Source organism: Canis lupus, chromosome 4, assembly GCF_003254725.2.
Source record: "Canis lupus dingo isolate Sandy chromosome 4, ASM325472v2, whole genome shotgun sequence".
Taxonomy (NCBI): domain Eukaryota; kingdom Metazoa; phylum Chordata; class Mammalia; order Carnivora; family Canidae; genus Canis; species Canis lupus.
In genome coordinates, this window is record NC_064246.1 from 42,037,496 (window position 1) to 42,053,828 (window position 16,333).

The following is a 16,333-nucleotide window of genomic DNA, read 5'->3' on the forward strand; positions in this document are numbered from 1 at the left end:
GGGGCGCCCCCGACCTCCCCGCGGCGCAGAGGTGCTCGCAGCCCCCGGCCGTGGTGGGGCATGTCTGCTTTCATTTCACTGCCCTCCTGCCCTTGCCCTTCCGCAGACCGGCCCCCGACCAGCAAAGTCCCGCAGCAGCCGCCCGTGCCCCCGCAGCGGCCGATGCCCGGGCTCCCTCCTCCGCCCGCGGCCCGGAGTCACGCGGTAGGCCCCCTCGCCCTCCTCCCCGGGGCTGGGTGCGCTCTGATCCCTCCTCTGCCAGAGACCAGACGGTAGGGACCTCACCCGGCGCCGACCAGTGAGCGGAGATTACAGACAGGCTGCGAGCATGCAACCCGGCACCGGCAGTGGGGCCTGGGGGGTGAGACCCTACTGGTTCTTGTCCACATCGTAGTGCATGTCATCATCGGCATTTTCTTTTTACCCAAAACAAAAATTTTTAAAGAGTGTATTTATTTACTCATGAGAGAGAGAGAGACAGAGGCAGAGGGAGAAGCAGGCTCCACACAGGGAGGAGCCCCGTGTGGCACTTGATCCCGGGACCCCAGGATCACGCCCTGAGCCAAAAGCAGGTGCTAAACCGCTGAGCCACCCAGGCATCCCTTACCCAAAACAATTTAAGCCGCTTCAATAATGAGGTTGTGCTATTATCTCCCTCCCCTTTGAAATTAATCAAAGCTTTGAAATAAACGGGTAAGTAAATGGTCCCTATGGCCATGGCCTGGAGCGCGGGGTCACTTTCTCTCACCTGCAAGACGTGTGCCACCTGCCGGCCAGAGGCGGAAATGCCGCGGGCAGGTGGCTTGAGCCCCCAAGGCTCACAATGCAGTGAACCTAGAGGAGAGAGAGGCGGAGAACCCCCTTTCCTCTTTCTTCAAGCTTACAGTCTCAGGCCCTGTGGGTCCAATTAAGTACTCAGAGAGACCCCCAGAAGTTCAGGCTAATGTGCCAATAGCTGGAAACGTGTTCTCTTCGTGAGGGGTCTGAGAGATTTAAGGGTGGTAGGCAAATGCCAGTGTCCAGGCCTAGAGGGAGAGAGAGAATGTGTTTTCCCCAAATCTCAAAATGCAGACCACCCCACAGTTGGGACCTTTCATCTAAGCATGCGTGGCTTCCTCCTGCTTGTGCAGTTTTCTTGCAAAGAGGGGGGAGACTCATGGAGATGAATTGATGTACAAAAACATTCTGCTTTGAAATCTGAAGGCTTCCACCTGCCACTACTGGGATGCAGAATTCACTCATTCAGTCAACAGACAGTTATTAGCTGCTACTGTGTGCTAAGCAGTGTTCTAGCTGCTGGGAATAGAGCACAAACAAGACAAATAAGGTCCTTGCTTTTATGAAGTTTCAATTTTGGTTAGGGAGAGGCAGATACTGAACAAGTAAACAAATATATACACAAGACAATTTGAATAGTAATGTGTGATCAGGGAGACAGAAAACCCAGTAACTTGATGGTGGGTGGGAAGGCAACATTGATCTGGACAGAATGGGCCAGTTGTGGCAGGAGGTGGGGAAAGGACATTCTAGGCAGAGAAAAACACAAGTACAGAGATGAGAAAGAGGCCATGGCATGAGCTTGAGATTTTGCAGGAACTGTAAGATGACATTTAGAGTGGGCGCCCAGTGGACCCTGGAGAGAGGAATCTAAGAAGGACTTGGAAAGATGGATACACAGCGAGTTCTTATTGTATTCCCTATGAGAGGGGCCATTCAAGGCAAGCTTGGCAAGGGAGTGACATGCTCACTCCACTGCCATGCAGATAATACCTTGGATGAAAGAGTGTGGGATGGGGAGCTCAGGTAAGAGGTTACTGTCCAAGAGAGAAATGATGAGGAAAGTGAACAGTCAGGCTATTAGCGGCAATAAGGCCACTAGGACTTGTGGCTATATTCCAGTGAGATGCTACTTAACATATGGATCTTTTTTAAACAGCCACTCCCCCCGCCCCAGCCAAACCACGAAGAGCCTAGCAGAAGTAGAAACCATAAAACAGCAAAGCGTAAGTACAGGGGCTGCCCTCCATCGCCCACCAGCGTACCTGTTCCTTTGGCGCCAAACAACTGCTCTCTTCTTAAAATTGACTTCTGTCTTTTCCCCTTCCAGTCCCTGCTCCTTCCATAGACAGAAGCACGAAACCTCCCCTCGATCGTTCCTTGGCCCCATTTGACAGAGAGCCCTTCACACTAGGTTAGTATTACTCTATTTGATGCCAAGTAATCATGGCCAATATGTATGGGGTGCTCACAGCATGGTTTTCACGTGCACCACCCCGATCATAATGGTACTGTGATGTGGGACTATTAGAATCACCCTCATTTCACAGATGAGGCAACCAAGGCACAAAGAGATAACTTTCCCAGATCACTCAGCAACCCAGTGATGGGGGTAGAGCTCCTGCTGTTAGCCCTGTGCTGGGCCTGCTTCTTCACGGGTTCCAGGTGCACACGTATCTCATTGTCCTCCTGAAGGATGGTGCAGTAGGCATCACAGTGTGGCGGGGGGGGGGGGGGGGGGCGTCGCGCAGACAGAGACAGGAGGCATGGAAGAGTGTTGTCAGCTACCTTGGCTGCTACTTAGCAGCTTACTGACCACAGGGACCATATGTGTTCAGAGATGTCTCCTTACTTGTAAGGTGACTAGAAGAAGAAAATGCTTGATAAAACTCCAAGGTGCTATTAAAATGTCAAGGTCCTTTATTGTTGCACATGTGCTATTGACCAAACTGTTTGTATCCTACAGTCCTTTTCCTCCAAAATTGGCCCAGAGTGTTGTTGGAGTATGGCTACCTCTATGTAAAGCTACTTTTGATTCAATTCTAAAATTTTCTGAGCACCCACTATGCGGCAAATAAATACTTTATCTACCAAAAATAACTTACCCATATTATCCTCACACCAACCCAATGAAAGGGGTGTATTGTTACCCCCATTTTGCAGATAATGAAACTGAGGTTCAGAGAGGTTGGCTAACTTTCTCATATTTGCATAACTCGGTGTAGGATTTGAATCCATGACTGACTTCACAGCCAGTGCTCTTTTCCACTACATCATGGGACAATCAGAGACCTTGGATTTTCCTTGCTATGGGGTAGGGAGTTTGGGAAAAGGAGCTGTGAGCCTTGAAAGTTAAGGAGCCTCAAATCCTGGCCACACCCAACCTTCCTGACCTGCACTTCGAGCAAGGCAGTTAGGCTTTTGTGGCCTCAGATTCCTCTCTGTGTGCAACGAATTTCAGTTCTTAAGGCTGCTGCTTGGGGCTGTTTTCTACTGTACCACAGCTCTGATGACTCATGCAAAGCTCTGTCGGCTGGCTGTTTGAGCTCAGACTGGTCTGCTGCAGAGAGCTGTTCAAATTATGTCAAAATGAAGCCAGAGAGATTAAGTTCAGACCCCAGGTCTGCTTCCTACCAGAAGTCAAAGCGTCCAGGAAAGTGGAATACTGGTATGAAATCCTTGAGAGTCACCTCCTGCACAAAAGTTTCCTTTTGATAGATTCTTTTATAAAAAAAACTTTTTAAAGCCTTTCTTGACAATACGTACTCTTGATTACTTCTTTGTTCATGATGTTTTGAGAGTACTAGCCTCTTATGATGCTCGGACTCTTAACAGAGACCATGCCCAGAGACTATGCACAAATCAGAAGATTTTTTAAAAAAGAAAATCTACATAAGCCTAAGAATATAAATCTAAGTTTTCTTAGTAACCCTGTAAGGTAGGGTTCCATCTTAGGCTGAAGTTTTATGAGTAATAAACTTTTCTTATACCATGTCTCCCACTGGGCAGTGAGCTTTTCACGGTAGGATCAGATTCTTAGGACCTGTCACAGGCCTGGGTGTATATCATGTTGTGAAAATCATATCATCATTCACCTTGGGGTGTTAACTGCACAGAGGTATGAGAAGGAAGGAAAGGAAGAGGAAACATCTGGCCCCCATGGATCATGTACTTGACCCTGCATATAAATTGTTACCTGATCCTTACAACAAACCTATGCACTTTTAACCTATAAACTTCACTTTACAGGGGAGGAAATTGAGACTCAAAGACCTTAGATAATTTGCTCAAGGCATACAGGATTTGCTTATAGACCTAGTTGAATACAGTTAAGTGGTACTTCTTCCTGCACTGAAACCATAGGGCATATCTACTCAAAGGGACTCCAGACAGAGTGAAAAATAAGTTGCTTTGAATGACTTTGCAGTGCAGAGTTCTCAGGTACACCTCGCATTTCTTTAGGGAGCCTTCATGTCATCTGTTCTAAGAAAAAAGTAAAAGGAAGAAAGAAATAAAACCCAACAAAAGTTAAGGCGGTATGACTGGCACCCCATCAGGAGTATCTCCTGAAATGCTCTCCCCCCACATCGAACATTTTCCCGGACAGGAAGTGTAATACTTTATGTAATGTCCAATGTACCACGAGCCTGAAGGAAAATTAACCCCTCCGGGCAAATGGGTTTATTTCAGATACAGGAATAAACTTAGGCTACCCACAGAACTTCTTAGTCCGTGAAAGACGCATGAAATCCCAAGTAGACATTAATCCTTCTTATCATCAGTTACATAAAATCAAATGTGGAAAAAAAGCATAGACTCTGGAATACTGTTTGTATGTACACAACTCTGTGTGGCCTCGGGCAAGTCACATAGTTTCTCGGAGCCTGTAAAATTAGGTGCTCTAGGTGGGCATCTTCCACATCCGAAGTCTGTGATTCTCCAGAGCTTACAAGATCAGCCCCCTCACAGGGCTCGGGCTCAAGGTTTCATTAAGGGATGAATGGATACCTCCTGCTTAGCTGATAAAGTATTCACGGCCTGCCTGCTGTTTGTCCTTTACAGGAAAGAAGCCCCCGTTTCCTGACAAGGTAAGCTGTTTCCCTGGTTTGTTATGTCTGTCGTTATTTTTGTTTTATTTTGTGTCTTTTCTTTGTTCTTTGAAAAGTGCTGAGGACACTCACATCTCTTCTCCCCTGTCTTACAGCCCTCAGCCCCAGCGGGAAGGTAAGGTGCCCTGTTGCATCTGTGTGAGGGTGCAGGGTATATGCTGTATCTCACTCCTCCTTTCTCTCAACCCTGCAGGCCTCTCGGGGAGCATTTACCCAAGATGCAAAAGCCTCCTTTACCACCAGCCACAGAAAGGCATGACCGGGGTAGCCCCCTGCCAGGGAAGAAGCCACCTGTGCCCAGGTAACTGGCTTCTGTTGTGTGGGTTTGTCATTCAGAGCAGTGACGGCAACAACCTGCCCAGCAGTAGCCCACAAGGAACTACAGATCCCGGCTGCTCCGGGGGAGCAGCGGTTGGTGTTGCGGCTGTGGCTGGAGGAATTCTGGCTTCTCAAGTTGGATGCCAAATCCCGGGTCCTTTTGAAGATGATAGTGATGTAGCAAAGAAAGGAGTGGAGAGGGCAGCCCGGGGGCGGGGGGTGCTCAGCGGTTTAGCACCACCTTGGGCCCAGGGCATGATTCTGGAGGCCAGGGATCGAGTCCCAGAGTCCCACGTTGGGCTCCCTGCGTGGAGCCTGTCTCTCTCTCTCTTTACTCCCTGTGTCGCTCATGAATAAATAAATTTTAAAAATCTTAAAAAAAAAAAAAAAGAAAGAAAGGAGTAGGGAGATGCTTCATTGGGAGGATGGGAATGGCTGCCGTCTGTGGAGAAGGCATCCTCAACCAGTGTTTTCCTTTCATCTCAGTACGTGGGAACGGTACCTGCCGCATCATTTTTCAAGTCAGGTAACAGAGAGGAAATAATCGGGGGAGGTTTTTAGGGCAGTGTAAGTGTCTTCCTCACCGTCCAGCCACATTTTATAATGCAGAGTTCTGAAGTCCAATATTTCTAAAGTTACTGTAAGGTCTTTTGGGGCCTATTGCACCAAATGGCATAAATGTATCTGAGGTCCGTTTCCACCTTACTGCATACTAAGGACACAGCCAAGGCTTCTGTTTTTCTCAGTCCGTGCAATGGGGCCTCCTAGCTCTGGCTGTCGTGTGGCTGGTGTGAGGATTAAACCAGGGCCATGGCTAGAGGGCACTGAGAAGACCTCAGGAATTAAGTTAATATTTTAATGGATGTTTTAATGGATGTTTGAATCTTTTAAAAAACCAAAATGAATGTAAAAAATATATAATGAACAAAATACCAAAAGTGTAAGTGAACACCTGATGGGAGGCTGACACGTGAAGCGTCTGACAGAGGCGGTGGCGCTCAGTATATTCCTTCTCTCATCCCCCCGACCCGGGAGAGCGTGACGTCAGCCCAGACACACGGCTGCCTGCCCCAGCTCAAAGGCAGCTGTCACCAAATCTGTGTGACTAGCTCACGCATCTGGGAAGAGTCCCAGAGCAGTAGCATTTTCTGTCTTCTTTTCACCCAGAGGGTGAGCCCTGAGATGGCTGTTTTAAGACATCAGCAAAGGAGAATATTACCTAACATGTTTTCATTTGCTTGGAGAAACATCTACTCGGTGAAATTTAATAGCTACTAAAGAGTTAGTTTGCTGACTAAACCTTTTTTTTAAATATATGTGATTATTTGCTGTGGTAGCTGAAAGAATAAAGGTTTGCCTAGCTCAGCTCACAGTGGTGACAGAACTTTGAGTCCCCAAACTTTCCCTCCGCTCCTGCTCCCCTGCTTTTCTGCTGGGGGCGGGAGTTTCTTCCCATTTTATCACGGCTCAGTGGGTTTGATTTCTCATTAAGTCGAACACTGAGGCTGGCTTGCTGGAACTCCTCATGCTCAGTTCTTTTTCTCTGCCCTAATTCGTTTCAGGCATGGATGGGGACCAGAGAGAAGAGAGAATGTAAGTACAAAAACCCTTTTGGTAAATGCCCGGCACAGGGCAAATCAGCGCAAGCTCTGTGGAGCTTGGGGTCGCTCCTTTCTCAGACTTCACTAAGACCTGGCACAGGGAGCAAAGCCTGCACACAGTAGGCCCTTAAGCTGGTGCCTGTTGGGGCCTCTATTATTTTCTCCTGCCCCCGGTGTTGCATTGCTTAGCTCTGGTCCCTCTGAGAAGTCCCGGAGTGGTGGGGTTAATCACAGCCCCATGTACCAGGTGCTAATTCACAATGTAAAGTAACCATAGTTGGAGGGAAGGATGAAAGGAGGGATACCCAAGAGTCTGGGTCTCACAGCTAAGTTTACGAGGCCTTTGTTTTCCCTTTTAATAAGTCCACAACCTGAATAACAGAGGGAATAGCAATTACTGGATGCCTGCTATGTGCATGTTCCAAGCTAGGGAATGTTTGGATGATAAGCTGTTTACCTGGGAAACAGCAATGGAAGTTTTATGTCCAGTTTTAGCAATGAAAATCTTAAAGTTCCAGAAACCCCATCAGGTGCAGGCAAACTGGACTGAGATAGTTGGTCACCCCAACTTTACACATGTTTTGCATTTAATGACCTTATGAAGAATCATTGTTTGTTTTACTAAGAGGAATTCAAAGTTCAGAGGGGTAAGATACTTATCACAAGTTGTGCAGCTAGTAATTAGCCAGGATTGGAATCCAGGTCTGTCTGATTTCCTGGAGACTCTAAGCCCTCTGGAGGTGATCACACCCCTATCACTATTCAAAGGCTCAGCCCACAAGTGCCTGCTATCTTGTAGCTCTGTGCTAGATGCTATGATGGTTCAGATAAAGTGCTAAGATATGAAAGATGAGCAGACCCACATCCAACATGCTCAACAGCATGTGATCATGAAACAAGCTCTAGCGATGGAGGGAAGAAAGTAATTGATGGGGCTTGAGGACCCAGGGGGTGATTTCTTAGACTTGAGATTTATGATATCATTGAATGATGGGGAGGGCACAGAATAGAGTCTTCCTAGGAAAAGCCCAGATGTATTACAGCCTCAGGAATATCCCGAGCAAAGGCACGTGGGTGACATTGCCCGTTGACCCTAAGGATATAGCAAGGACAGCAGCTTGGCTGTAAAGCCGTAGGGACAAAGAGGAGACAAGGTTGAAAGTGAGGGTAACATTATATTCTTGAGGTTCTCAGTCTCTGGAAGGGTTGACGGTCATGTCGTGAGAATCTGAGAGTTGTAGAAAGAAACATGACATGGTTGTAACTGGTGCTGAAGAGGTATTTCATTGTGGCCATTTACTGAGCTCATGTGTACTTATTCATGGAGCCCTCTGCTGGGACTCCCAGTTGGCCAACTGGGATGAATGATTCTGGCTATGATTCTTCTTATCTTATCTCAATGGTAGGACTAATGACAGCTAACTTTTCCTGAGCACTCCACATACAGCAGACACATGTGATAACCAACTTACTCCTTGCAGCAACACTTTGAATAAGGTGGTCTTTCTTCACCAGTGTGCTGGCCTAACAAAACAAGTCCAAGTGGTCTATTTTGGCCTGCTTGTCAATGGCAAAATTGTTTCGCCTCTTGAAATGTCGTTTCTCATCTGAGGAGTACAGCAAATAGCTAGCTCCTCCTTTGCCTGTTTCATGGATTGCCTGAAGATAAATGCTGAGCAATGTAGACACCTTGTAAACCACGTTATACATAAGTAAGATGGAGTTGCTTTTACGGGGCGTGGCCAAAAGAAGGCTGAGACAAATTAGGGATCGAATCCATTTCTATAACCCTTGGCAAGTTAGGACTCCTTCCTGAGCACCATGTTTCCATTTGTAAAATGAGGATGTTAAATTTTTAAAGGGTTGTTAGGAGAATTGGATGAGACATTGTGTATAAATCTTTAGGGCACATAGTAGATACTGCCATTATTATTGTGTCTTTAGGCCCTTTTGGGCACCTCAGAACCTATTTTATGTAATGTATACAAGGAAAGTCTCAGATCGGAGTGTCCTTAGATGATTGTTTGTATTAAGAAATGATGAACTACTTAGCAAGCTCTACTCTTCTCCACAATATATTTATAATGGAGACACACAACCGCTAAAGAAAGAAACAGACATTTATATGATTGAAAAATGCAGTTCTTCTTTTAGGAATTGTGTTTTGATGATAGGCTAATAGCTTTTTTTTTTCTTACCCTTACCAGGATGAAGATGATGGTATGTTTGGAAAAGCTTTCTTACAACTTATAGCCCATTCCTTCATTTTTCTGCTCAGACATCACATGGAATTATTTAGTACAGAAGCTCCATAGAATCAACTATAATTGTTAAATTAGTATTAAGTAGACATATATCAGTTGGTATATTGCATTAGTTATCTGGGTTACCAAAGAGAACTGTTATGTTCATAAATAATAGTGCAAGTAACTTAATAGTACAACAAATTAAAAATTGCATATGTAGTTTGATAGAAAAAAATGTGATATTTATGCCTTCTAATACAGGAAAGGATCACTAACTGTAGATAAATGAGGCAGCATAAAATTTGGCTCACATAAAACAAAACTTGTGAATCATTTCTGAAATTCATATGGTTTCCAACTGATAATTTTCTGCCAAGATAGCATTTCGAAAATGAAAAAATAAAATGAATGTATATCATAGAGAATGATACAGAATGGCAGCATTGTAATGCATTCTAAGGTGGCAAAGCATCTAGAAATACCTTTGAGGTGGAGTTCTATCCTACCACTTTGTAATTACGTTTGATCTTTTGACTAGCTGCTTCTAACTTACTGGGAAACAGTTCTGGAATGTTCCTGTGACACTTGGATACTAACAATCTGTTTTATTTTTCCTTTTTGCCCACAGTGCATCAAAGACCATTGCCTCAGCCCACAATGCCCTCCATGAGCTCCAACACTTTCCCTTCCAGATCCACCAAGCCATCACCCAAGCACACCCTCCCATCACCTCACATGCCTGGAGCATTCTCTGAAAGGTATGTGGTAACATCATTCAGTGCTAACTTAACATCACACCCAGGTCCATTGGTAAGACCTAATGTTGAGTGGTTTGGGGAAGAGAGGAATGAGCCAGTGGTAGTCGGGTCAGAACATTTTGGGTCTTCAGAAACAAAATCAAGCTGAGCATAAAGAACTACACATGTTCATCCACTGCTATTCTTGAAGTCTCTGTGCTTGGAGTTGGAGGGGTACAGAACTGACTGTTCCATGGTCACCCAGGCAGAATGGACCCTTGGGCAGTAATGGGGAATGTTTTCACTTTGTGAATTGAAACAAACTCTCAAGAAACCCAGTTAATTTAAGTACTTGGAGCTCATCCAGATCTTGGATGGGAGGACCTAGCAGATGCTATGAGGTCACTGCACAGGCTCTGTCCCTAGTAGGCCTGCTTTTGCAACAGCAACGGTGTTTCTCAGGGCCCGTGATGAGGCTGTCTGGAGGCAGAGGCAGGAACAGGAGAAAGACACAGGCCATTTCTCCCTCCACAAGCCCAGGAGCTACTACCTGATGTCCTCAAGGCCCCCAGCTCATTCTCTTCTGTGCAAAAGGAGAGGCTCAGACCCACCTTCAGTATGGAAGAAAACCACCAGCACCACCTCACTACCCCTGCTAGATATCTAGAAGGACTCTCTAACTGTTTTCATTGCCCCTGGGTGCCTCTTGCTCTGATTCTCTGCTCTTTGTTCTCACTCTTCTCTGTTTCTCTTCTCCCATTCTCTCATCCTGCTCCAACCCTCACTGGGCCCAGCTCTGTCCTTCTTCTTGCTGAATACCACCCAGCAAGCACCACTGCTGAACAGAGCAGACTGACAGGTTTGGTGTAGGGGGCAGAGGAATGGCTGCTCAGCATGGAGCAGGAAGCATTTCAGGGCCCCCACAGCTGCCTCCTCCCACACCTGTCCCTGAAGATGCTGTTTCTGTCTGCTGCAGTTCCACCTGACCCTCTCTGGTTTTTTCACCCAGCCACCTACCCTTGTGGACCATCGGACCCCAGGATTCACTATTCCCAAACGACATGCCCATTTATATGTGTTCCTAACCAAAAGTGAAGTCCTCTCCTCAGAGACATCTGCCATTCTCCAAATTCAAAGGCCTTAAAGGCCTTATTCTTAAAAATAACCTTCAAATACCCTTCTCAGGTTTTCACGGTTTTGGCTTGCAAAGTCTATTAGCATTTGGGGTAGGCCACCTTGGGGCAGTGGTGAGGCGTGCCCCATCAGCCCTCCTCTTTGCTCAGCAGCCATGGCTTCAGGGAGGGGTGTTAGTAGACACAAATGAAGTGGCATTCCAGTGGGTTTCCCTGACCCAGCTTCCCCATCAGCCTCTTCAGCTCAACCCAACTTACATCTGTTCTTTCTGTGTCTCTGCAGTAACAGTGGTTTCCCACAGAGTGCCTCCCTGCCGCCATACTTCTCTCAAGGTTTGTACTCTGGGCTCTAGTGACTTTCTCCAGGTAACATGCTTCAATGACCGGATTCCCAATTGTCACAAAGCCTTTTGGCAAAGGTTTGGTTATTTCCTAAAAGCCAGAAAATATGTTTTCTTATTCAATACTTAATTCAGTTTCTGCCATGTGCCAAGGACTGATGGAATGCTGGGATGCTACATAAGACACACACACACACACACACCCCTCTGACCTCAGAAAGGTGGCTTTGGCATTAATTATCCCATATAGAGCTTTTCCTCCCTGCTATTTTTATATGGTGCTCAGGAAAGTGCTTGACTTTCTCTGTAGTTTTAGGTTTCTATGATGAATCCATCCTTGAGTTGCAGGTTGAGGAACATGTTTAAAATACAGATTAAGAGAACCCAACCCTCCAAGATTCTGATTCAGTAAGTCTGGATGAGGACCTGCATTTTTAATAATACCTTCTCTGGGCATGCATGATAAATATTGCTGAGAGTGCTCTCAAACTTTAATATGAATACAGATCACCTGGAAATTGTGTTAAAATGCAAATTCTAATTCAGTGGGTCTGGGGTAGGATGTGAGAGTCTGCATTTCTGGCAAGTTCTCATGTGATGCTGATCCTGCTGGTCCACGGACCACTTTGAGTAGCAGCAAAGGCCTACAAGGTAAGACTAGACTGTGTTTATCTTTTAGCCTTAGAGACTTGCCAGTGATTGGCACATGGTAGGCACTTTTTTTAATGTTTATTGAATGACTGAGTGTTGAATGACTGTGGAAAGTTACCCAACTCTAGTAAATAGATTTTTCTCATGCCAGGAAACTGGTCTTAGTGATGCCAGATTTTTTGGTTTTTGTTTTTTGTTTTTTTTTCAGGAAAAAAATGGAAATATGGCTTTTAATATAAAGTACCTGATTTTTAAATGTTTACTTAAAGTTTTTTAAAATGCTATAAGGAACAAAACAACTATTTTGGTCATAGTACACATGCAAGAATACCAGTGTGTATTATAAATAGAAAAGTATGTTAGGACTTCAATTATGACTCAAGAGTCAAGATTTTTTTTTTGAGCACATCCATTACATTTAGTTGAATATATTGTCCCATAGATGTGCAAGACCCTATTGCTGATACCAATAAAATCCATTATGTCTTCAATGTTTCCTAAGCATTTGAGGGTATAGTGCTTTCCACAGTTGCCCCTACACCCCTCAATTTTCCACAGTGTCCACAACTCACTGTGTTTTGTGAATTCACATTGTGTTATTTGCCTGGCTTCTACAGGCATCTAGGCTTCCAATACTTCACTTATAGCAGTGTCTCCCAAAGTAAGTTCCACAGACCCACAATTTTATGAGTTGGTAGCAGAGATTATTGATATAAATAGTTGGTTAATTTTGGTGGGGAATACTTACCTTAATCAAAATTGATCTTTTTTCCCCTAAGATAGGCAGGACACCTGGTCCTCAGTCTTCTCCTTTGGCTGCTCCCATATTAGGAAGATAAAAGCTGCTCTGTAGGTTATCCAAAAAGTCCACCCCAGCTACCCTGAGGATCTCAATAATAAGGGTGGTGTGTGACTGCAGTAAAAAGTAGTCTATTGCCTGTTGCAAATGTGACTTCATGGTGCTGGCCTGCAGGTGCAGAAGCAGAAAGAGAATAATCCAACTCCAAAGTAGCCATGCAATATAGGCCTTGTTTCTACTTCAGTTAACTGTAGGGTTAGGTTTCTTTCATTGAAGAAACAGTATAAAACTGCCTGGCATGTTGGACTGCAAAGGTAGGGATAGGAAAAATCTTCTTAGGCCTTGGGAGTCTTAAGAAGGAAGATCAACAGTTCAGGCAGTCTGATCTGCTTATTTAGAAGCAGGGAATGCCATGGTGAAGACTCCTGCTAGCATGGCTCAGAAGACCTCAGCCTTTCCCAGGTTATTCTCCTGGCTCAGTGGCCTGGGCAGGCAGTGTGACACTTCTAGCATATTGTAGATGGAGGAACAATCCTGCTGCAGAACCACCTGCAATACTTGCTAAATGCAGATTGGGTGATTTGAATTTCATCCTCCCCCTTACTCCCCCCCACCCTCTGCCCCCAGGGTTCTTGTTTATGTAGAATATTGTTTGGGAATCACTGGTTCAAGTCCTGACCCTGCCACTAAGATCCCATGATTGGTGTGATTTGTTCAGGCTCTCTGAGCCACTGCTTCCTCATACTCAAAAGAAGAGAATAAACATCTTGTGGTGTTGCTGTGAGGATTAAAGGTAGGATACAGGGGTGCCTTTTCACTCAAGACCTGGGCAGAGTAGTGCTGAATAAATATTTGTTGAATAAATGAACGGATGACACATGAATAATTCAAAGAACATGCGGCTCACAGAATTTTTCAGTTCTTAATAGCTGTTCTGGCATATAGAAAACAGCCTTGGCGATTACAATTCCACACAATCAAACCTTTGCTGAGATCGGGAAACACATCCTCAGAAAGTTTCAGGGAACTATAAAGACAATAAGGTGTTAGGGAAGCTGAGACACAAATGCTGGGTAATTTACAGATACCTCACAGACTTCCTGATTGATTAGGTAGTTGGCAGCGTCTTCTGTGAGGGTTGAAGATTTCTACCTCTTTAGAACATTCAGTTAGGAAGAGTGGGTAGCAAACTCTGATTCCTGAAGCTAACAATATTTTCCAGGTAATTTCATCTTGTCTTGGGTGACTTACATTTCTTATTGTGTCAACAAATGAGGATATAATTGTCTTTATTTACTACACTGTCACAATATCAGTGGTTGGGAATCCATTCTGGGTGTGCTGGAGTCTGTGAAAAATCAGTCCCCTGAATTTTCTTTTTGGTGGTCACATTAAAACTACTGTGACTTTTTCATTAATGGACTAATTATTTTATATTATGTACCATGCATATTTAAGAAATCACTCAAATTCGTGGAACTGTTCTCAGAATTTCACTGACATGGTTATAGAATGATGCCTGAACAGTCAACAGCCCTTGTGGTTTTGAACAGGTGAAAATTATTTTTGAAGCTATGGCTTCTTAAAATGTTAATTGCTGGGAACAATTGCAAGGGCATTTTAGGGGAGAAATGTGTGATGACAGAAATGAAGAATAGCTTACAGCAAGTTAACTTTCAAAATACTATATTTTTGAAGGCCTTGGCAACAGACCCCCTCCTAGAGCTGAAGGAAGAAACTTTTCCTTGCCAGTTCCAAACAAACCTCGATCACTGTCTCCAGGGGAAGAAGAGGTAATAAAGCATATGTTTTTATTTTCTTTTTTTTCCCAGAAAATAACAATCTCCCATTTGATACTCTTTTGTATTCTTATCATTTTAAATTACTTTTAATTTTTTTTAGTAAAAAAAATTAAAGGGGAGGATCCAGATGAAAAATATGTTCTTTTTCCTTAATGTTTTTCCAGTAGGAAATATGTGTTTTGTTTTTGACAATGAGAAAAATAATCCTATTTTTCATTTGTTTTCTAGCTCATGACCTTGAATAAGCCACTTAACTGCTCACTAGCCCAGATTTTTCATTAAGTATATCATACTAAACTGAAGAAATTATTATACCCGTATCTTCCCTGATTAAAACTTCTATTATATATGGAATGCTTATTCACAACTACCTTTGCAACCAGTGTCATGATAAAAAGTATTTCATGCAAAATATCCTCTATTTAACCCCACCTAAGTGATTCTATATTCAAATTAAGAAAACAAACATTTCAGAGCTCATGGAATTGAGGTGGTGATTTATGAAAATGATTACTTGGAGACTTTTCTTTTCACTTACATATGTAACTGCAAAATTTATTCAGTTTTTAAAAATTTACATTTTCAGAATTCATTAAATGAAGAGTGGTACGTTTCTTATATTACCCGACCAGAGGCAGAAGCTGCTCTTAGAAAGATAAACCAGGTACTGTGCTAAAGTTTATTTTTAAGTAGTTATAAATATTGATGGAAGGAGAAAAAGGGAACTGGCTTTTATTGAGGACCACTTATGGGCTAGGAATTCTGCTAGGTGATATTCATGCTGTTATACTAGGGGGACCCATTAGTGACAGCTTTATACCTACCAGCATCCATAGCAATGATTCCTAGGATCTGGGAAAAATCTAAGTTAAGGCAGTCATTCAGTTGGCAGAATCTGAGAAGACTATATTAACTAGAAAGGTCTGTCTTGTCATAGGAAGCATAGCCTTATCAAAAGGAGACTCTTTCCCCCAAACTTTGAACATCTTACTGATTCTATCTTCATTTTTAATACACAATTGTCATCTACACTGATGTGAAGGGGTCCATATGGAGAGAGACAGCAGAAACTTCATGCCCTTTCCCCTAGAAATTTCTAGTTTAACCAGATCTCCTGTGGTCTGGTAAGAACCATAACCTTAAATCTATATATCAGAGAAAGAAAAACAAAGATCCTTCATCTCTCAAGTCTTGAGTCTACAAGAATAGTTCTCAATCTTAGATGCACATTTAAATCACCTGGGGATCTTAAAAATTCTGATTCCTGGGTTTCACCTGGAGGGATTCTGATTTAGTTAGTTAGGTGTTTTGTGTGGGTTCTGGGAGTCTTCAAAACTCTAAATTCTAAATTCTGACTGCGAATGGGTCCACAGTTATATTTGTTGAATAGAAGATGTTCTGAATGGAATTTACTCAATTGAAATAAAAAGAACAAAGGAAAGCCATTATTGCAGATTGATGGCTATTTAAAACCATCATGATTTAATACACAAACGAGGGAGTAGTTTAAAGCTGCCTTACTAATTAATCCTATTTTAATATTAGATCTTTGTAATATTAATGTTATATAGCAATAATTTATGGAATAACATTTTAAAGTACAGGACAAATCACAACACTATTTTAGTAAACAGAAAAAAATGGTTAAGAATGCAAGATGGTCCACATTTATTTATGGTCAGGTGTTTTTTTGTTTTTGTTTTGTTTTGTTTTGTTTTCTTTTTTTGGTCAGGTGTTTAATGATGAATGTTTTACATGGAGATCACGAGGTTTTTAAATGGATGAATTTCATAGGCATTTGTGTGTTTTCTGACTTTGG

General features: G+C 43.5%; 1 protein-coding gene across 1 annotated transcript in view; it reads left to right on the plus strand.

Annotated features, from left to right (window-relative positions):
* LCP2 (lymphocyte cytosolic protein 2) overlaps window positions 1–16,333 on the plus strand; it is a 44,734-nt gene that overhangs the window by 25,364 nt on the left and 3,037 nt on the right. Inside the window, exons 8-19 of the mRNA XM_025434285.3 lie at window positions 107–204; window positions 1,937–2,003; window positions 2,108–2,191; window positions 4,840–4,865; window positions 4,982–5,001; window positions 5,080–5,187; window positions 6,767–6,797; window positions 9,013–9,025; window positions 9,680–9,809; window positions 11,205–11,254; window positions 14,411–14,505; window positions 15,101–15,178. Of these exons, the coding sequence (XP_025290070.1) occupies window positions 107–204; window positions 1,937–2,003; window positions 2,108–2,191; window positions 4,840–4,865; window positions 4,982–5,001; window positions 5,080–5,187; window positions 6,767–6,797; window positions 9,013–9,025; window positions 9,680–9,809; window positions 11,205–11,254; window positions 14,411–14,505; window positions 15,101–15,178 (800 nt within the window). The remainder of the gene's footprint in view (window positions 1–106; window positions 205–1,936; window positions 2,004–2,107; window positions 2,192–4,839; window positions 4,866–4,981; window positions 5,002–5,079; window positions 5,188–6,766; window positions 6,798–9,012; window positions 9,026–9,679; window positions 9,810–11,204; window positions 11,255–14,410; window positions 14,506–15,100; window positions 15,179–16,333) is intronic.